The sequence below is a fragment of the Centruroides vittatus genome, unplaced genomic scaffold, assembly GCF_030686945.1.
Source record: "Centruroides vittatus isolate TY-2023 unplaced genomic scaffold, ASM3068694v2 contig_439, whole genome shotgun sequence".
Taxonomy (NCBI): domain Eukaryota; kingdom Metazoa; phylum Arthropoda; class Arachnida; order Scorpiones; family Buthidae; genus Centruroides; species Centruroides vittatus.
In genome coordinates this window covers 2,310,506-2,333,491 of record NW_027122239.1, presented here as the reverse complement: position 1 = coordinate 2,333,491, position 22,986 = coordinate 2,310,506, and the positions used below count along the sequence as shown (strand labels likewise).

Below are 22,986 nucleotides of genomic sequence, written 5' to 3'. Positions count from 1 at the left end.
TAAACAAGAAAAGTGAGTATGAGACAATCACAGTGGAAAGGAGTGAACAGATCTGATCCCTATCTTTGTGTAATTTAACTGAATATTAAAGGATATAGATGAAGTATATTTAACTATTAATGTGAGCATATTAACGTTTCGTATCCAATATAATACTTAAATAGTAAATAAAAGCATCTGGATTAATTGCAGTCTTAAGTCTTCACCTGTTTGAATATTGGAATTAGAACACTTAAGATGCCAAAGTACTCGGATTACAAATTTGAGTTATTTAATTACATTATTTTCGACCCAGGTAATTAATAAAAATAAAACTCTTGTTAATCGAATATGAAGTTAATAAAATTTTATATTTAAATTTATTAAAAGAATTTTCTGATTATAAACAATTTGGAACAAATTATATTACGAGTTTTAAAATTTATTTTAAAATTAAAAAAGCCATCGTTTAAATATAATAATTATTTTTTAATAACTTTTGTAATTAAAATAATTTACAAATTCGTAGCAAATAATAGTTTGAAGCAAATAATAACTATTTTTTATTTATATTTAACTCTACTTTTACCAGAATTTACTTTTCATTTGATTGAATTTTGTCATATTAACAATGATGCTCCTTGCAATTTGTTCAGCATCCTTTGTTTGTCCATAATAATCAACAAATTCTCCATCAGGATTCACTAAATAAATTATTATGGTGTGATCAACCTGAAAATATAGAATACATTTAATTATTGATATTATAATTATCACAGAGCTGAACAGCTGGATTCTGGAATACATTTACTTTAAAGTTTTATTAATCAAATTCTGGAATTTGGCCTAAAAAGGGGGTCAATCTTTTCTTTTAGAATTTTCTAAATTGTTTAATTAAATTCAAAATTAATTTTCAATCATTAATCTTAACTACAAGGCGATGGAATAACCTACGTTTAGGCCAAATTTCATAATTTAATTTATTAAAATTACTGAATATTATAAATGTTTACAAAATTTTATTTAATAATTAGACGCATTTGATAATAAAACTTTAACTTAGAAGTATGAATTTAAAAGTGTAATAACTTTAATATTTATCTATCAGACATGAGGAAGAATGACACATTCTTCCTGATGTCTGATGACTGGTGTGATTAATAATGTATCAGTAAAATCAAGTGTCGTCATAAACCAGAACATTGTAAATTCACTAGCACACCATAAAATTCCAGCATAAGAAAATTTTAATCACGTTTTTGACCTTTAAAAGCACATCTTCGGGTTACATAGATTCGAATTATCAAACTGGTTAACAGCTTTCATTAGAACATAATAACAGTCTTTAAATTAGGTTGAAAACATTTGCAATTAAATGTTTTTATGCTGGAATTTTATGGTATAGTATGCTAGTGAAAACCTATTTTAACAAAGTAATCTTTATCATTATTAGATTAAAGTTAAATAGTGTTCTACGCATGATTTATTTGTGTCTGCTTTTTACAAAGTTTATTATGATACATTTATCATTCTTTTTGAGTTCATATGACTTCTACAAGAAATAAAAAATAATTTATCCGAGTTAATAGTTAAGCTCAAATGTAACTGTACCCTAAAAATTTTGATTTCAATGATATCTACTAGTTTTTCTTTAACTGTTTCTTCCATTCGATTAAAAAATAGAATAATGCTACTAAACTCAATACAATCTGTATCAATAAATTAAAAATCTATTCTACAGCATTGTATATTTAATATTGATAAATAGTAATATTTTATAAAATTATTTATAAACATTATTAGTTCTTAACAAAAAGTAAACACATCATTAAATTTTTTGATAATTGTCTACTAATAATATAAATTAATTCAGTATAATAAATTATAAATATAATAAGTAATCAAAGAATTTTTTAAGTAATAAAATACTAGTAAATTTTATAAAATGACTAAAAAGATTTGAATGTATAATGTTTACATTTTTTTTTGGTAATATCAATTGTAGAACCATTCAAATATTTGTAAATGTTTATTCATTCATTAGAATAAATGAATGAATAAACATGTTTCTACTGTTTCTTTTTTCAGTAGAGAGAATACTCTACTAAAAAAAGAAACGGGATACAGATTATAAGATTTTCAATTTCAAAATTATCAGCATATGAATTCTTTATCATAATAAATATTTTAAAAAGGAAACGAATCATTTATGGAATGATACAATGAAGTCATTTATGAAGTGAATCAATGTAATATTGTGTCATTCATAGAAATATAACTGTTAATTATTTTGAAAGATCCGACTAAAGAATACAAAAGAAAAGAAGCTGATAAATAATTAAAAAATTAAGATGTTTGCAAGGATCAATGTGTTAATGTTACAAAAGCAAAACATTACTATGTATTTATCTTCACTTCCTACGAAATTCAGCATTTGATCAGACAATGAGAATAAATGCATTGTTCAACAAATTTATATTAATATTTTTTTGATTCAAGAGGATTGGATATATGTATGATATATCTATATATATATATAGCTATAGTAAATATATATACTGTATATAGGATATATAACTACATACATTGTTCCAATCTTGTAATGTCATTTAATCATCTGACTGAAATTTTAATTAACATACAGTAGAATCTTGTTTTAACAGATTGCAGAACAACGAATTTCTCGGAATAACCGATTTTTTCCAGGCCCCCCCAAATCAACGTAATTTTACCTCCTTTTAGCAGATGTGTAACTAAGAATAAAGGATTTTTCTAGCCCCATCCATTGTAAATTTTGTATTTTTCCCTATCCCTATAAAAAGGGGTAAATTTCCAGCTTTTTCACAGTTCTTGGAAGATAGAATTTGCCATAATAACTAGCGCAGTTCATCAGAGGTCAACGGAACTCAAACTGGCCATAATAGTTTTCCAGAAGAGACACAAAGGTCAACTATACATTATAATGTGCACATAGAAGTTATGCTACAAGATTCACTTTCTTCTCCAGATCTTCTCTCAATATAAAAAACGTAATGACAATCGAAAACAAGATTAAATCTCAAGTGAAGGTAGTATAATATTTAGAACGTTTTGTAAGCTCTCTCTCTTGTGTAGCATCTATGTTAGATTTAAAGAATAAGTTAGTTTTAGATCCTTTTGATAGAATACTCTTGCCTGTTCATAATACTTGTAGACTATTGTATATATTTTATTGTTATAGTATAATAAATAATATTTATATATATTATATTTGAGTTACACTCATTCTTTATCTTTAAGGCATTTATTGTTAAATAGCCCTCCTAGAAACAATCTTTAAATTACACATGATAGGGTGCGAGCTCTCATCCCTATCTGGTGTTGGGAGCCTGACAAACGAAGAAGACAATTTCAAGATTGTCATTACCCCATTTTAATAATAAAACTCTATTACGCCATCCTTTGACATAGAGGCTAATCAAAACGATTAGTTAGCTGATTAAGAGATACAACGAGTACAATTCAAACTCCGTATCCCCGACGGATCTCACAATAATAATATTCTTTAAATTAAATAATGTTTTTAAATAAATCATAGCAATGCAAGTAAAATATTTTATACAAAAGTTTTATTTTTGTTTCTTAATAGGCCCTGAACGTGCTGGAACATTTTTGGAATGAAAAATTGATAAAAGTTACATACGTAATTTGTCATCACACAAAAAAACTATAGGATAGAATGACTTAGTTTGCTCATTTCAGTAACAACCTGTTGTTTACATCTGGGTACTACCTATAACATATAAGAGCTAGAAAAACTACTAAAAGCACAATATGGAAAACATGGACGATATTTGACTATATACAGTATCTTGATGTCATATGCAAGAAGAGTGTGTGGGGCAGCATGACTCAATTGTCAATGGGATGAGCTATAATGCAGGCTTGTGCTTTCCTTTGTTGTGCTATAAAATGGGTGAGTTGAATGAGCAAAGTGTTTGCATCAAGTTTTGCTGGAAACTTGGTAAGATTCTCATCAAAACATATGAAATGTTTCAAGAAGCATTTAGAAACAGCACTTAGTTGGTCAAAAACATTTGTGTAGGACTCACTTATCAAAAATGGTCACAGTTCAACTGATGATGACCCATACGTAGGATGATCAATGGCATGAAATAATGAAACTATTGATTGTCATACTGTCTACAGAATTCTGCAGTACCTTAGAGATACAGATTGTTGAAAAAGCCCTTACAAATGGTTTTTTGGTAACTGTTTTCTATATCATGACAATACAGAAACCAGTTACCAGATATAAGGCACTTTATGGACAAAAATTCTGTGAAACTCAGGGATGCATGATATGGCATATAGTAGGGCCACATACCCTGAGTGTCACAGAATTTTTGGCCAAGCACAGCATCCTTGTAGTTTCCCATCTACTTTAGTCACCAGATTTGATCCTTTATGGTTTCTTCCTAATTCATAAGCTCAAAAGCATCATGAAGGGGAAAAAATACAACTGAATGCAACAAGACAGTGGTAGCCCATTCCCAAACAAGTCTATCAGACATGCATGGAATAATGGAAGGATTGCTGGAATCACTGCATACAACCTGAAGGGCCATACTTTGAAGGAGATAACTTCCAGTGTACAGTAATTTGTTTTGTTTTCTTACAATAAATTCTGTCCCAAATATTTTTCATCAGCTCTCATGCTTCACTTACATCCATCAAAATTGTCTCTTTCTGAAATGTTCAGACGTTTCCATTTTTTTTCATTAACAATCATTTTTTTCAAACACATTCAGACACTTATGTACTCCTTTTCAGCACCAATGTTTAATTGAGGCAGCATGTTAGCAAAGCCTCTTCTATTTGGCTTGCACAAAATTGTGTTTGTTCTCAAAATCTGCTTGATTGATTTTGATTAAACTTTGCCATTTTCCATTAATTGCAATGGGGAATACAAAAACGTAATAAAAAATGGGGGTCCATGACTTTGTTTTTGAGAGGTAAGGTCATAACATGAGTGTGCAACAAAACAATATTGATCAAATCATTCAATTTTGTCAGGTATGCTCAAAGGTCGTATGTCTTCCACAGGCTTATAGAATTGAGTTCGTTCTCAAAATCTGATGAACGATTTTGATGAAACTTTGCCATTTTGCATTGTGATGGAAAATCCAAAAATGGAATGAGAGTTTATTAAAATATAAAAATAAGATTTTATTTTCGATATACAGTAGAGTCAAAGTCGCAATATCAGTGCTTCCTGAAATGATTGATCATGCCTAATGGAATTTAGGCCTAGGGGTCAAAATTGAAAACAGCATTGTGTGCACCTAACAAAACATAGATGCGAAAATGAACAAAATATAAGAAAAAAGCGATTGATGGCGATTGCTTTGTTCTTGGATCACCTCTCCGTGTCGACAAGTGTAAAGATGTCTTCCACGGTCAGTAGATACAAGGATCATCTCTTCTATGCTTAATGGGTGCAGGGAACACTTCTTTCTTTCTGGCTCTGCCTCAATTCTATAGCAATACAACAAAGTCATGCAATGTCCTAGTAAATGTTAGATAAACAAAAATGTAAAAGTATTTGGGTGTGTTTGTCAAACTGTTCTAGCTTTTGGGAGTCACATTGTTTTTTCTTTGGGTGCAGCCATGTTTATTTTCACTTTGTCTTCAACCAAGAATGATGTCACATATGATGTCAGTCAATACAAGATTATCATTGGCTGCTTTATTGAGGCTACATGCAACCACTTATATGCAAATCTCACAATAAAAACTAAAAGAAAATGTCTCTAAATCAAGATTGCATCAAAAATTACAATGTACAGTACAATACCTCAAATGACTGCACACAGTGTATGTTGCTGCAACTTTGATAAAGATACACCATGTTTGGGCCAGATAAATCACATTATGCCCAAGTTCCAATATAAAAAAGACAATTTTTGAAGAGAAGTAATATTGGAATATCAGTTTTGATTAATTTTAATATATATAAATATATATTATATTTCAACATAATGCAGACAAATGTAATAACATATTTTCATAAATTAAATTTCTATATAATTAAATCAATGATCTATATCTGTTTAATTAATAATTTATAAAAAATTAATTTCATTTAAAATTTACTTACAATATAATCATTATCGGTATCAGTTGGTCCTGCACTGTAATACACTCTATATGCTTTACAAGCTTCTTTTATTTGCTCATTAGTTCCAGTTAAACCAATTATCTTATCTGAAAATTCTGAAATTACATAATATAATTGTTTTTAAACAATACACAGAATAATAACATTTATATATATAATCAGTTTTATCTTGAGGAAACTGTGTTTTATGTTTTCTTTCTTGCAAAGACATAATGCAGTGACAGTAGATTTAAAACACTGTGCAAATTTTCATCCTTTATTCGGTTCCCAACCGAATAAAGGATGAAAATTTGCCCAGTGTTTTAAATCTACTGTCACTGCATTGTGTCTTCACAAGAAAAAAAAAAATATATATATAATCAGATTAAATAATACTAATTTGACTATATTCTGTTTTTATTCTAATAATAATCAAAATATACAATGGATCTTCGTTATTGCACTGCTCACTATACTGCGCACTCGGTTATAGTGCAGGCAATGTTTGCGATGCGATAAGCTCAAACACGTTTATACCGGTCCGTGCAGCGTTAGTGAGTAGCGCATTTTATTGTTACTGCGTATTGAGTAATTGTGTATGTATTGAATTTCTGCATGTATTTTGAATAGTGTTTAATTATTGTATGCATGATGAGTAAAAGAAAAGCTTACAGTGTGAAAGAAAAGCTTGACATTATTGCTAAAGTAAAGAGGTGAACTGCGTTACACTGCGCCGCTTGGTATAATGCGGGTGTTGTTTCCCACCCAACATGCGCATTATATCGAGGGTCCACTGTAGTTATAACAATGTAATTACTCTGATATTCTGTTCTATTCAGAATTACATTTTCTTATGATTTATTTTGAAATTTAATTAAATAATTTAGATGATTCTAAAAAATTAAAAAATCTACTCCTAATGGGACCTACAACTGCTTACTGTGAAGATGTATTAGCAGTTACAGTACATTACTCAAATGTCTGTCTGATCTTCACTTACAGAAGTATTAAAATTGTACATGTTACCATATTGCTGCTGTGCTGATTAGAAATATCTTCGTGTACACAGCCTTCTATAGCTCTTAGCAGACTACAAGCTTTACCTTCTTCAATTCAACTTCAATTTAAATGAAGTATCCTAAAATATTATATTTCTAAAACTTTCATAAAAAAGATTTAAGTTGCTAAATCAGTAATGTAAAACATAAAATTTTTTTAAGATAAAACCACCATGTAGGAACCTTATCAATATTGATTTTAATAGGACAGACATAACTCAGAAGACAAACAAGTTTCATTTATTCATTTATGTTAAAATTATGCATTTCGGGCTAATAGCCCTTTTTAGACTATTTAAAAAATAAGATATTATTATTACATAACAAAAATATAAAATTTTTTTCTATTCCAATAAATATCACTTAGTCATTATATGTACTGCTGTATCCCGAAATTTAAGCCGCATTTTAATTCTACACACATTTTTTTTCTATACAAATAGAAAAAAATGCATATAGAATTAAAATGTATTTAAAATGTGAAGAATTAAAATTAAAAAATTCCTTTAACGTTAATGGATACATTGATGTAATGTATCCATTAATGTTAAAGGAATTAATGAAGGAACCACAGAATTAAAAAATATAAATATAGAAAGAGAAAATATATTAGAGAGACAGGAAGAAAATTTAATCAAAGAATTAAAGAATGCAAAGCAACAGTAAGAAAGTGTTTTAAGCATTGTAATGAAAATAATTGTTCAAAAAATAGAAATAATTTAAAAATACTAAGTGAAGAAAATAAGGTTTTTTTAAAAGATGATTTAAAGAATATATGTTTATAATAAATAATAAAAATTTAATTAATTTAAATAATTGTATGAAAATTGATCTAGGATGGTTTGATGTCATATTAGAAGGAAAATTATTTAAGTATGTTAACCATTGTAATCTGCAGTGTTATAAGAAACAAACTGGTATGACTAATGTAAGTTATTTATTATCCGTAAAAAATATAATTATATTATGAAATAATTCAAAGAATTTTTGTTTTGCTTAAAGAATTATATGAATAGAAAAAATACACATTGTGGCTTAAATATCGGGATACAGTAATGCTGTATATTGAGTAAGTGACATTGAAAAAATTTTTATATTTTTGTTATATAATAATAATGTCTTACTTTTAAATAGTCTGAAGAAGAGCCAGCTAGGTCAACTGGCTGAAATGCATAATTGTAACATAAATAACAACAGTAACTTGTCTTCTGAGTTATGTCTGTTCCATTAAAGTCAGTATTGACAAAGGTTTCTATATGGCTGTTTTACCTTAAAAAAAATTTATATTTTTTAAAATTTAACAGCTTTGAACAGCATCACTTTATTTTATAGTTTTATGAAATGAATATGATACAGTTTGAAAGTATTAAATTAAAAAAGTTAAAATACATACCATATTTTTGCAGAATGACCAGCATGCTGGAAACCCCAGGGTTACAGGCATGCCGGTTAAACTGCAACTAAAATATAAAATTAATCAGATCTAACAAAACTAGTTGTTAATTAAATGTTAAAAAAGACATTCTTCCCAGTACAATAAAATAATAACACTGTAATTTGACCTGTTTACAAGACAATAAAACAATTAACAACTTATTGACATTAATAGTAGTAGTAGTTAGTGTGAGTAACACTGACCATACACCCTGACCTTAAAAATAACACCCTTCCTCTCAAATTTCATGTTAATCAGTGTAAGCTGAGATAATTTACAGCAAGTTTCTTAAATTTAATATGTTTATTTTTGGATTTTTGAATCAAATAACAGTAAAATACACATTAAAAAGTACTTTCAGACTTTCACAAGTATTTTGTGTTGTTAGAAAGAAGACAAAATGAAGAAATTAAACATATAATCATAGTTTTTGATATAATGCTGACAGTTTTACAGTTTTAGAATAAAAACTCCTTCATTTTTTTTTAATTTGCCCTCTAGAGAGGAATGTATAACCTCACTTAAACCAGCATGCCAGCATTTCTCAGGATAAGCCAACATACTGGCTTTTACATGGAAATATCTGATTTCCTGGTCTTCCCAGACAGACCAGCATGCCAGCCATTCTACAAAAATATGTTATAACTAAAGAGAAATAATGATCATAATGTCCCAAAGAGAAAGAAAGGCGAAAACCTGAAGATTAAAAATATTTTAAAATAAAAATTCTAAATTTATAAATGCCCAAATGCTTATTTTTTCAATTTTGTCTCTTTCCCCTCTGTGGACACTAAATGGACCTTTCTACTTATACCCATCATGGGTTCAGTCAGGTTTTTAAGCGATGAGGCTTGACATATCTGGGACAGATTACCCAATAAAAAATTCCTAGTGTTACTTGCCCATATTTGATTCTGGGCCTCCAAAACAATAGGCTGATGCCTTAATCTTCTCAGCCTTCTGGCATCCAAAATCTGAATGTATTAATTTCAAGATGAACAATTCAATTTATTTTAGTATATAATGTTAAGTTTCTTCCCGTCATGGCACAGTCAATATTATATTAAAAGTTATTAAATAATCTAGCTATAATTCTTAATAAAAAGACAATGTTTTTATAAAATGAAAGAGTATTGCAGCACTCAAAATTTATAAATGTTTTCCAGATTGTAATAGAAATTAGTATCATTCCTAATGATGTTATTAGTGTATTGTTTATACATATATACAGTATATATGACATGTGAATGAAAAATATTAATTTTTATTCTTAGAACTTACTTTATAATGAATTCAAAATTAATCACAGAAATCATTATATAACAAGCTTAATAAATTAAATGAGAAAACTAATAATGAACAAGCAATTATTTATTGTGACATTGTCACAATGCCAGGTTGCAACTTTTTACTACAATGCTCTTAATTTTACCAGTGCCTTGCCCCTGTACATCATACTTTACCTGTTAACAATGGAATCATGCCAGTCATCTATCTAACTCCATTCAGGAGAAAATTTTCGAATTAAAATAAAATTACTTCCGGTCCAAAACAGAAGTTTCTATATAGTTAATTAGGGCCTCTTGCACTTAAGCTTTCTGTACCTGGTGTTGACTTTCATCTATCTTGAGATTAAGGAAGGATAGACAGATGGATGCCAGTGGAAATTTATAAGTCTACAATTTTTGAAAATTGCAGCCCAACAATGATAAATGATAAAAATATGAAAAATGTTAAAATATATTTAATTTTTTGGAAAGAACTGAATTAATACATATTAAGAGGTTATCTAGCATTCTGTCAAGCATTCTCAATAAACAATATACAAAATTATATTTTATATAATTTTATATTTTTATAAATAAATAGTAAATCATACTACAGGTATACCTCGTCTTACGTCGGTAATTGGTTCCAGGAGAGGTGACGTAAGTCGAAAAACAACGTAAGTCGAATTTACTTGTGTAGTTACGACGTAAGTCGTAGTTTCGACTTACGTCGTAACTAAACACCAATAATGGAGGAAACACCAATAATGAGCACTTAAAGACTGCTAAATAAGACGACAACACAGAAACACAGATGTTTTCATGTTTTGTTCTCTAGGATTTATGATGATTATATTAACATTTACTGTAAATGTACATATTTTAATATGATTTTATGTGCTTTCAATGCTTTTCTAGTGATATTACGACTTCAATGTTTGTGGCGAACGGATTTAAAGTCGAATAAACTGATTTAAACTTGATTTTTATTTTTCCATATACTTTTTTGACAAACGACGTAACTCGAGAGCAACGTAACTCGAGGTATAACTGTATTGTATAATTTATTGTTTATTAAAAAAAGTAATAGTGGCAGACATTGCAATTTAAATTTGCTTGCATTCTATATGTTGTTCATCAATAATTTTTTGACAATCTCTGATGAAGTTTAGTTTTCATCACTGGATAAATAACAATTCTAGTTCTATGAGAATTTGATAAAAACATATAAAATGTTTATTACTTTTATAAATTTTTACAGCACTTAATTTCAAATGTTTTCTCTGGACCACTTTCTTTATGCTCTGTTTCCAATGAATATTAGCAGATTGTTCTTTGACGTATACACATTAATTGTATAAAAGGACAACAGAATAATAGTTTATTTTTCAGTATTCTGTACAACTGATGTGTTCATAGTCCATATTGTTCCATGCAACCAAGCAAATGAAAACTCTTGAAGACGTTTTGACATTTGTTCTTCCAAAAAAATAACCCTAAAATCTAAATGTCAAACTTCTTTCCCTTCAAAACCCTTTTTAAGCTTCTCAATCTGAAATCTTTTTTCAAGCCACTGCTTGAGATTCTATTCCAATTTTCTCCAATCGTGTCATGAAGTTGTTCTAAACAAAATTTTCTGTTTTGTGCAGTACATTAAAAAAAACTCAATGTTTTTTAAATTTGAAATGTTGGATCCTAATAATGGTTCTATTTTAAAAATAATTTTAAAATTAATCTAAATTAATCTTAATCTAATTTTAAAAATAATTTTAATGATTAATGATTTTCAGTATTAAAAATTTAATTTACAATGATTACGTTTATTTTTTCACATATCACAAAAAATGTGAAAGCAAACTGAAATCCCATGTGATTAACTTCTAATGTAGAAAAGTTTTGCTGGGAGTTTTAATGTTTTTCATATTCATTTTTCTATCTGATTTATGTTATCAACATATACAAGTTTTTAATCAATATAATCAGAATTTAATTTAATTTAATTTAATTAATTTCATTAAATTCCTAAAAACCTTAATAATTTGATTAATTTAACACTTTGGAGAAACAATATTAAGAGAAGAGCAGAAGGTCGACAATCGAGATCATTAATAAAATTGTTTTATCAATGAAATTTAATACTATTTCAAAAGAAAAAAATAATTTTTAGAAATTGTATTTTAAACACTTATGCTGTAAATTATAACGACAATGATTTAAAATTTCAGATATTTATTTATTTATGAATTAGATAAGAAACTTTTTACGTAAAATTAAATATATAAAGATAAATTATTTAGAATGTTAGCTATTTTGTAATGCATACATAGTGATATAAAATGAGAAATATGGGTTGTTTGAATATGAGAAACAAATTCATCAAAAACTTTTATGATTTTTTTGTTCTGTTTTGAAGATGCAGGTATATAAAGTACAAAGTATAGACTTAAAAAGAATTAAACCTACTAAATAATTATTAAATGCAATAGGAAATGAGAATTAGTTCAACAAAGACTTATCTATAAAGAAATTCAAAAGAACTAGAATTTACTATAACGCAATGATCTATTAGGTAGACTTTTGAATATTATAAGACTTATTTAATTTATTAATGATAAATCATTGATAAATGTAAATGCAAGACAAATGTAAAATGAGAAAGCAAGATTTATTGCAGTTTTCCCTGGAATTTTAAAATTTATATTTTTCATTTAGAAATTGCTAACTCACATAAATCATTTCCTAATTTAGTAACTTTCTAAAATGCCTTATTGGGCTGCAATTTGAAAAAATTGTAAAACTATAAATTCCGTTGTCATCTGTCTGTCTTTCCTTAATCTTGAAAACAGTTAGATAGATGAAAGACAAGACCAGACATGGGCCCCGATTAACTATATGCAAACTTCTGATTCAAACCACAAGTTGTATTATTTCAATTCAAAAAGTTTCCCCAGAAAGATGTTAGATAGGTGACTGGGATGACTCTATTGTTAAAGGAAAAGTATGATGTACAAGGGCAAACCACTACTAATTTGAGGTGGAGAGCATATATTTTAAATTAAATAAATTAAAAATTGCAGCCTGGCATTGTGACGACGTCACAATAAATAATTGCTCGTATTGAATAAATTCAATAAAAAAAAAAAGACAAAAATATTGTTATTTATCAACACTATGTAAATATGACAGAGTAATTTATTTTCTATTATTAAATTACTGAATTATTCTATAAACTTATATTAATTTGTATCACCTTTAAGGTAAGCTCCTACAATATGTCTATTATCTCTTTCTGGATCAACAGTAATGAAAACTGGCTGTACATTAGGTACGTCTTTATTTGCATCTGAAAAATATTAAATTATTTATATAAAATATTTATTAAATGATTAAAATTTAACTTAATTTGTTAATTATACTTTTTATCAACATTTATTTAATCAAAAAGAACTTCAAAGATTATTAATTTTATGCTATTCTTTAATGTTAGTGAATATATTCTCAATTTCATATTTTTGATTAGTTAAATATCGTTAAAAATTCATAAAATTTATTTTATTTATTGTTTAGTTTTAGTTTTTTAAAATATTAAAATTATTATTATTCTTAATATCTTAAATAATTGGTCTTCAAAGGAAAATCAACCAGACTCACGATTATTATTACCAGCCAATTGGAAATGAAAGTTAATCTGAATAAAACTCATATTATGATTTTTCAAAAAGGAGGTAGGATGTCTAGGAAGGATTTTAATTTCTATTTAGATAATAATAAGTTAAAAATTGCTTGATAAAATTGTTTGAGTGTTACCATCACACCCAACTTATCATTTAAGGATGATTTTTGCTTCATAAAAAATAAAGTCAAGAAATTAATTCATAACCTAACGTTTTTAATGAGTAAAATGAAAATTAATTTACAGTATTTACTCACATATAAGACGAGGTTTTTATTCATTTATCACAGCTTCAAATTCCTAAGTTGTCCTATATGCATGAGTGAAAGATTCTTTGTGTTTTTGCAAATAATTTTGTGAACCGTGTATTCGCATTTTTTACCAGATGCTTACCCTCTTGTATTTAAAAATATAAGTATTTTATCTGGGTTGTTTGAATCGTTCTTGTATATTGTCAGGAGTAAAGATGAATAGCAATAGGGAAAAAACAAAGCTTTTGAACTGAATTCCAGATTGAAATTCCAAAATCACATGGCAGCCCAATATAAGTTTTAATCCATTCCCATATGATATCAGAATTCGGAGAAACACATAAGTGCAATCGACGGAGAGTAGATTCGACTGTTAAAAATTGGCATAAAAGGGTTCCTGATGCCAATGAACAAATTATGTTGTCGATTTTACAAGATTTTTCCTTAAAGTTTAAAATGCCAGTAATTTTTACAGGACAATGTGTACATTTACATTCATTTGATATTTTACTTGCAATTAAACGAAATAAAATTAGAATTGTATTAATAAATCTAATTTTCTTTATTTTGATCTTTAAAGTGACACCTCATTCTATATGCGAGTAAATACAGTAATTCAGAACCATTTCAAATTATTTCCCTCAGTTATTATGAGCTCAGCTTGCTATGCGTTCCCAATTTGGGGTTTTGACTGGATTATTCATCTTGAAATTATACAGATAAAACTTATAAGAAAATTATTTTGTTCGGATAAATCTGTTCCTGGCTATGCCGTGATATGAACTGATTACAATTTTTTCCTTTTTTAATACTGAGAATCTTGAAATTCTATAAAAGAATGAGGGAAAAAGAAAATAAATTACTACAGTAATGGTAAGAATAGAAGAGCTTAAACGATTATTTACACAGATAAGCTTTTATGCAAATAATTGGTATGCTAAATTTGGTTACAGGTTATCTAAGTATGGGGTATCCCATATTTTATTTAATTCTACTGATCAAGATTAGAAATTTGGGACATCCATTCTCATGTCTAATATATACAACAACATTATAGACTATGAAAATTAATGAATGCTTTTTGCATTCATTAATTTTCATAGTCTATAATGTTGTTGTATATATTAATTCCATCGCTGATACATAAATAACTTGACTTTTCCACCTTCAAATGTATATATATTTTCTTGTTTGCCATTTAGTATGAAATGTTTCTACATGCAATTGAGGCTGAATAGTTTTTGTGTGTTGGTAGAATCAAATTTCTTGAAAATTGCAAATGAAAAATGCAGATGCTGTAATGAATCAGTCACCATTTACCATTTACTTTGTGACTGTAAAGATTTAGAGAAGGTGAGAAAGAAATACAATTTATCAATGCTGGAGGAATGTTAATCAATGGAAGAACTATATCAAATAATTTTTCAGGACAGCTCCACATTTATATTAAGTTTATACAGGTCTTTTGTGAAATATTATAAAATTAAAGTGTAATTAGCCCTTGGTTAAGTGTAACAATTATTTTGTGATTAAAATTTAATTATAATTTATTATCATTGAGACTAACAGTTGTTTGTATGATGTCTCCCCCTTGTAACAGGTGTAAACCATATTATGTTAATAAATTTGATTTGATTAATATCTTAATAAAAATTTTACTTATCATTTGAATAACTATTTTATTAATTTAATTCTTGTTAATTTTGTTTTCTAAGAAAAATGAGAAATCCAAAAATAAATTAATGTATTTTTAATATAAGACATTCTAAATCAAAAATAAAGTAAATAAATCATGACTTCGCATATTTATTTATGACCAACTAAAACCAACCAGATTAATTTAAAATATAACTTAATTACATCTAATAATAGCAATTTTAATCCAAAATAGAATTATAATAAACCACAAAATGTTAAAATTCAAGTAAAGAAAATACAGTTTTTTTCTTAAAAATCTTTTAGTTTGATTTTTGTATAAATTATTTTTCAATAATATAAATTAATGTCTTTATTCTAAAAACTATCTTTTAAGAAATTAGAATTTTGTGTGTTAAGATGTCAAAGTTTTATGCAAACAGTTTGTTATTTGTTCTATTGCAGTTGAAACTGTATATATGATTGTCATTTTACTTTACTGGCTTGAAATTCCACCATCCCTACTGTGACCTTTGATACTTAATTGTAACCTGCTGAGAAGAGAGATTAGAAATGGAGGTCAGTGTCACAAATCACTTTACATCATTCTATTTAATTCATTTCTCTGTTTTTATATTCATGTGTAACCAACATAATTAAGTGAAATAAATGTACTTTACTTGAGTTTCTAACATATTCAAGTGCAACAAACATATTCACCAAACACTGTCATCATTAATAAATATAAATTTAATAATTATTTTTGGTTATTCTACTTCTGAAACCAAGTTTCTATACAATTTTTTTCTTACATACACACAACATAGTCCATTCAACAAACATTTGACTTTATAGTATTTATATTCCTTGGTAACAAACTATATTGGCCAATGCCACTTCCCAATTCACTCGGTTCTGTGTCTTCTGTACTAAACTGTTAGTTGTTCTCGACTATTGACTAATGTAATGCATATTCCTATGAAAAAATAAGACTGTTCTAAAATATTTCTTAAAATGCACTACATTGTGTTCATGAAAGAAGAAATTATTTTTGGGTTGTCAAATGAATGAACTCTGCAACAATTTTAAATGCTAAATATTTCTATTTATTCGTAACTATATTTAAAGAAAGAAATTTGTATTGATTTATTATTTATTTCTGGCAATTTAAAGAATAAATTGATAGACTTTAGATTTACATTAAGAAAAAGAGTATTATGAAAAATTGATTTATACTTAACATTTTTATTATCTAAAATACACAGTAATTTTAATAACTGTGTATTTTTTAATTTAAATTTTAAAATTAAAGTTATGGTTAAAAAATATAAATTTAATTTAATATTTAACTACAAATATAAAATAAGAAAGAAGTTCTTAATTTAAATTTCCATTGAAGAAATGAGCTTACTAAGTTCTAAAATTGAGTTATTTAGAATAACATAAACATACCTAATATTTCAACAGTTTTCACCATTTTTTCTATTTCATCAGGACAGACATCCGGACAATGTGTGAAACCAAAATAAATCAGTAGCCATTGTCCTAAAAAATCACGACTTGAACGTGGATTTCCATTCTGATCTATTAAATTAAATGAACCTCCAATAGAAGCTTTTCCAAGAGCTCTTTTCCTTTCACGATCCAATGCTGAAAATTCATTATTAAATACTTATTAATGTCTTAAGAGAAAAAAGTTTTAAATTTCTACAAACATTTGAAAAATTTCATAAAATTTAATATTAAAATAAACTATAAAAATTTTATTTCATAATTAGTGATTTTAATAAATTCTAATAACGTCTATTAAATTTTATTTTTATAAACTATTTTAAATAATATTTATAACATAAATTATTCTATCAAAGTAAGATAATGATTAAACTGAGTAAAGCTGAAAATAAATGTTCTTTAAGAAACTACAAACTAAATTATTAATCTGCCAGCTTAAAATTAATCTAATATTATATAATAAATTTATTATTATGATATTAATACATAATTTTTCAATTTATAAATGAAATTTATATATTAGAAGACCCTGTCCCCAGCCTGCCATAGGTAGCCTAATTCCCTGCTCATTTCGCTCACTCATCCTATGGGCTTCAGCCACTTGTTTGAAATATAGACTATCCAGAACAAAAATTTCATTAATATGTACATCTTCATCTGTCTAATTTTACGTGAAGATTCCATAATGTAAACTAAGTTTAGATTCATTTTAAAATGCACTGCCATACTCAAATTAATTGGAAAAACAGTTTTTATCCAAATCACATAAAAATGTTTAGGTTTTCTCCATCTAAACTGAACATAAAAGTCTTCAGATTCCAGAACAAAATCAACATTACTTTTTTAAATCACTCAAATGTCATAAGTTTTTTTAAACATACCACAGAAAAATGTTCCAATTCTGTCAGGGCGTAGCGAACATAACTGGCGCCCGGGGCACGACACTTTATTGGCGCCCCCTCCCCCCTCCAGAAACACATATAGTTTGTCTTGGAGAACATTTGGGCGCCACTCGCAGAGGGGCACCTGGTGCATGATACACTTGCACCTCCCTCACTACGCCACTGAATTTTGTGGTTACATAATTTATTTCACTTGCTCACCTCTTGGGTTTGGCCAACTTAACTTGTACTCCAATATACACTATTTGTAACAAAAATTGTGATGATTCAACCCCTGTGAGAGCTAACCCTCTTCTGCCTAACCTCACTCACTTTGCTCAACCCCCCCATGGAGTGGCAGCCCAACCTTTTTATCCTCACTTAGAGTGCAACTATGCAGACGTGAGCGAGCAAGAATATGTGGCTAGAAGAGGTGATGACATTTTAGGCTCTCTGTTTCTCGCTCTTGTTTATTTTGATCACACAGATAAGAGTGTGAAACATCATCATCTTTTCTCACGCTCATGCATCTGCATAGTCAAACCCTTAATTCACACACTTATTCAAAAATTTTGTGACAGTTCATCACTTCTAAAGGATGCCTCTTTTCCATTAGAAGTGGTGGCACCAAGAAGTGATGAACTGTCACATATAGGGTAGCTTTTCAAAAGAATATTTATCAATTGAAGTTTTTGGCAAAAAACAAGCTAAATATAATGATTATGATATTAAATCCCTACATTTTAAATTTGTATGGTCAAACTGGTTTTTCAATTATAGCATTAATCAATTCTTCAATGCAAAATCAATAATTTTACATTAAAAATTGCTTCATAACTATGTTACTTTCAAACTTCAATACTCTTGGTCTCATACCTGTTTTGATGAATATTAAATATCTTTCTAGAAAAATTACTTCAAAATTTAATGTAAGGATCCCCTGGTCACATTAATTAATAAGCATCTCAAATTTGCTATTAATTATTGTTTGCTTATGTTTGCTATACTAATGTAATACTTTACACATTAATTAATGTATAATTAATTTAGTAATGATTAGAAAAATCTTCTTAAAAATGATGTGGAAATGAACAACGACTGAAGAATTAATAGTGTCATCATCATATGGGATAACTATGGACACTAGATGTTTTGCATATTAAATAAACAAGCAAGTATAGTGTAAAGCACCCCCAACAATGGGTGATCAATTTCTGGACACTCCATAATTCATGTTGGAGGAGAGTTGATTTTGGATGTTTTCATAAAATGTATATGAAAAAGTTCTTTTCCTAGTGCTTGATTGAAAAATAAAACTAAGTTTTAATAACCATCTTGAGTGTGAAGTGTGCCTTGAAAGGACTTGAACTTAATTATGTTGCAGCACTCTCCCACAGGATACTCCTTGTTAACAATAAAGGAGAGCAAAGTGAGATCTGAAATTTTCTTAATGTGCTATGTTCTAGAATCTGTTATTCGGTTATGATACAATTTTGAATGAAACTGTTTTTATTTTTGCATTGGAAAGATAATCAGAAATAATTTTACAACTAGAAAAACTAATTTTATTGTAATATAAAAGATATAAAGAGTCATGTTTCAGAATATAATGACAAAAATTAAGTAATTTTTTCATTTCTATTACATTAAACAAACATAATTTATGACTGTCCCCAATAAATCAATAATTTTTTTAATATTTTCTAATCAAGTGTTATTTATTAAGATCATTTTATATGGTTATTTAGTTTTAAGCACTTAAAAATTTTTATTTTATATTTACTTATTAAAATAATTTAATAATTACATCATTTAAAAAAAAATAAATGTAATCATCATTCAAAATATTTAAAACATAATATACATTCTTACCTATTTCTTTTTCTTTCTTAACATATAACATTCCAATTAATAAAACAGTTCCAAGACCAAGTGTAATGGCAAGAGTTTTCCATGTAACGGGCTAAAAAAACATACAACAAAAATTTAAAAATATCAAATATTTAAAAGTATTTCCAAGTAGCCAAAAAGCAAAACAAAATAAAATAAAAAATAAATCAAAAAGTAATAAAATCTAAGAAACTAAAAATTAATTTTAGAAAATTAAAGTTAAAACATTTAAAAAATCAAATTTTCAACTTAAAAAAGTTATCACATCACATCCAAATTACTTTTTTACAAACTTATAAAGTATTTATTTATTTAAAATATTTATAATAAAATAAGAAAACAAAGCAATACTTTTATTTTTTGTTATGCTTAACCGATATATAATAATACTAATTAAAAAAATAAAAGTAATAGCATTGTAATCTTATTTTGATGGTAGTTTATGTCAAATATCTTAACCTTATGTTCACATTTCCATAATTTTTCAAAATATCTACAGTTCATCAATCTGCAATTTTATTCAATTGAGTTATAGTAACCAAATTATCAAAACATGAATACAGTATTTATTTCTGATGTATTTTTATCAGTTACAGTAATATGCTTCCTTTACTAAATTCTTCAAAATCTTAATAAAAAATATATTTGATCTATGATATCATTTCTTGTTGATCAATACTTTTAGCTATCAAGAGTATACTGTAAAATAACTATGGCTGTCATGTAATCACTGTTTCCAACTGTTTTCACATATAAGTTAAATATTGTAGTTTAAATAAATAGTAATATTGTTTATATTTAAATACACATATACTCCTTTTTTAGTGTATATTTAAATATATCAGTCTATTATTTTTCATAATTCTTTGAGCAAATTGCTTTTCTTCAAAAAAAGCAATTTGCTAAGAGACAAACTTAGAGTACAAAACTTTTATTTTATGAACTGATTATTTTGTTTTAATTTTGGTTTGGATATTTAATTTTTTAATTTCTTGAATTTTGTTATATTTCGACATATTTTATTTACTTACAAGCATTTTTTTTAATGGATAAACTTTATTTAACTCATTACTTCTTTTTATACATCTCTGTGATTATATTAAGTGAATCAAAAGTGATGTTAAGATGAATATTTAAAAGCATTATAAGAGCCAGAATACACAGATGGACACTTTTATGTATAAAATTAAGCACAGAATTCTGCACCATTACATACAAATGGATAATTTATTGCCTGAAACTCTCAGCATTAGGCCAGTTCATGTGCTTCACTTGGAAATTGATTCAGTGCTAAAATTTCTCCATGCAGAAGCCACATGTTCACTTTCATTTCAACCCATGTACTGTCACATTCTACACAGAATTATTTTGGAACAGAATGTATCCATCTGTTCCAACCCTAACTTTTTAAGGGTACACTATAGATTACTCCCTATGGAATTTCGTGTGTTTGGGTATATATCTGAACTCAGTGGACCGAGACGAGTTCAACGATACTCTACTTTTGGACCGGAGATGAAAAATAAAAAAGTTATCATACTTTTTTCCGGCGATCGCACAATGATAGGGAGTCGCGTCGCTCTCCGCTAAGTCGGCCTCGCTATCGCGATCGGGAGTCCCGTTGCTTGCCATTAAAATTGCCTTTAGTAGACATTTCCCCCCCTTTTTTACTTTGTTCAAGAACTACCGTGAATCGATCACTAGTTTAGCACATGGCGGCGTGTGGTGGCGCCCGTACGAGAGGTCAGTCGGGCCGCCATGTTCGCTGCCATAAGTAACATTAACCAAAATGGCGATCGCGCGATGATCAGAAGTCGCGTCGCTCTCTCCGCTCTCGTATCCTCCGGGAGATGACCGTAGTCCGATGTCACGGTTTGCAGACTTTACCGCAAGATGGCAATACTAGCAACTACAGTGCCGTCTGCATGAGAGCATTAAAAAAGTATGGTAACTTAAAAAGTGTGATAACTTTTTTATTTTTCGTCTCCGGTCCAAAAATAGGGTACCGTTGAACTCGTCTCGGTTCCCTGAGTTCAAATATATAATCAAAGTCCTGAAATTCCATAGAGAGTAATCTATAGTACACCCCTTTTTAATTACATCGTGAGCTTATAAAATTGTCATATTCTGATGAGAAAGTAAGTTAAATGTCATACATATAATTAAAATCATTTATTTTTATTTTTAAAAAATCAGTTTGTTTAGCTATAAAGTTATACATTACTCCTTTTCTTTCTTTATCGGCATTTTTTTTCATTCCTCTTTCTATTTGCTTCTTCGGAATTTCCATTGATACATATCTAATTGGTCCCAGAATACTTGGTTTCTATCAAAGGAAAAAATTTTCCATATAAAAACATACAATAGCCCAATACATTAGAAATAACAGTATAAGTTTATAAAATAGACACCTTTTTTTCCCTCTTAATTATATTTACAATAGAGACATACATGCTAGAAATACCAAACAATCTGCCACATTTTTATCAGACTGTATTAAGACTAATTAATAATCCAAAACAAACAGCTTAATTTAGTTTTAATTTAGAGTACTCTGGAAGAAAAGAATCAGTCTGGAATGGAACTTGAATCTGTAACTCCTACTTACCATGCAGTTGCATTTCTGATTACTTTACCTGGCCACCGACTGATCTTCACTTTCATAGCACTTCTTTGTATTTATTAATTAGTATAACTGGCAAAACAAGTACACAAGAGAGAAGAAAAGTGAACAATTATATTCTATAAAAGGTTTTGAAGCTGAGAATAATGTTCACGAAATACTAAAAATTAAAACTTGATTAAATTAATACGTTGCGAATGGAAATTATCATATTTGAAAATCAAGTAAAAGTTTAGCTTGACTGACACTTTGCTCTTACCTGGAAATAAATTGGCGTTGCTAAAGGAAACATTGGTCTGTACGTAAACTGCTGAAATTTTAACAGTTTAAAATGCTTTAATTGGCGAAAACATAACCGTGTTGTTACTTCCATTTTTACTAAAAAGTATAAAAAATTCACAATGTATGAAATATTATATCAATTTCATTTCGTAAACTTGCACATGCTTCCGAGACAAAACTCCACCTGGTGTATTAAATTGGTCAATCAAAATAATAATAATAATAATAATTTTAAAATTTTCTATTTTGCCGGGTAAGATTAAAAAAAATTATAAATTCTCTCTTTGTATTTTTTACTAATTTCAGTCCTTTAAAACGGTAAGACATTAGCATGCCGCTCTGGAAAACCCAGGCAGACAA

General features: G+C 27.9%; 1 protein-coding gene across 1 annotated transcript; it reads right to left on the bottom strand.

Moving 5' to 3' along the window:
• Positions 1-447: 447 nt before the first annotated feature.
• Positions 448-22,783, bottom strand: Scox (Synthesis of cytochrome c oxidase). The gene is made up of 7 exons (XM_067272541.1): positions 22,604-22,783; positions 21,946-22,047; positions 19,704-19,794; positions 16,891-17,088; positions 13,130-13,222; positions 6,119-6,234; positions 448-711 (listed from the first exon to the last, which is right to left on the bottom strand). Exons 1-7 carry the CDS (start codon positions 22,715-22,717, stop codon positions 565-567), a joined length of 861 nt encoding a protein of 286 aa, XP_067128642.1. The 5' UTR covers positions 22,718-22,783; the 3' UTR covers positions 448-564.
• Between the last annotated feature and the right edge of the window lie 203 nt (positions 22,784-22,986).

What these genes read in the sequence shown, in the direction of transcription:
- Scox (XM_067272541.1), bottom strand. Translation starts at nt 22,717, where the DNA reads ATGGAAGTAACAACACGGTTATGTTTTCGCCAATTAAAGCATTTTAAA. An exon ending in CAACGCCAATTTATTTCCAG is followed by an intron (nt 22,048 to 22,603) that starts GTAAGAGCAAAG and finishes TTCCTTTGATAG; the next exon opens with AAACCAAGTATTCTGGGACC. An exon ending in GAAAACTGTTGAAATATTAG is followed by an intron (nt 13,223 to 16,890) that starts GTATGTTTATGT and finishes AATATTTTTCAG; the next exon opens with ATGCAAATAAAGACGTACCT.